General features: G+C 57.0%; 1 protein-coding gene across 1 annotated transcript in view; it reads left to right on the top strand.

Moving 5' to 3' along the window:
- PABPC1L (poly(A) binding protein, cytoplasmic 1-like) overlaps positions 1-363 on the top strand; it is a 10,744-nt gene that overhangs the window by 8,306 nt on the left and 2,075 nt on the right. The window contains 1 exon segment of the mRNA XM_009701203.1: positions 305-353. Coding sequence (XP_009699505.1) covers positions 305-353 — 49 coding nt within the window.

Here is a 363-nt window from a genome sequence, read left to right as displayed (position 1 = left end):
CACGGCTGCTGACCCCAGGCAGCCCCATGGCTCTGTTTGTGACTGGTGCTACAGGGATCTTTCCTGGGGGCTGCTGGGGTAACTGGGGTTATAGATCCAGTAGCCATGCGCTGTGATGCCTGGCTCCAGCTTTCCTGGAAGCTGGCGTTTAGATACAGACGGGCAATGCCAGAGTCTGCATCTGCATCTCGCAAGGGTGAAATGCCCCCACTGTGTTTGATGACCAGCACCATTCCTGCAAGCCAGGTGACTCGCACATCGCTTCCAGCCTTTGATTGCTGCTCTTTGTGTTTTTTTTCTCCAGGTGGGAGAACCTGCTGTCCATGTCCAGGGGCAGGAGCCGCTGACCGCATGCATGCCTGC

Source organism: Cariama cristata, unplaced genomic scaffold (genome assembly GCF_000690535.1).
Source record: "Cariama cristata isolate BGI_N322 unplaced genomic scaffold, ASM69053v1 scaffold14005, whole genome shotgun sequence".
Classification (NCBI taxonomy): domain Eukaryota; kingdom Metazoa; phylum Chordata; class Aves; order Cariamiformes; family Cariamidae; genus Cariama; species Cariama cristata.
The sequence above is the reverse complement of the archived record's forward strand: the minus strand, read 5'-3'. Positions and strand labels throughout refer to the sequence as shown.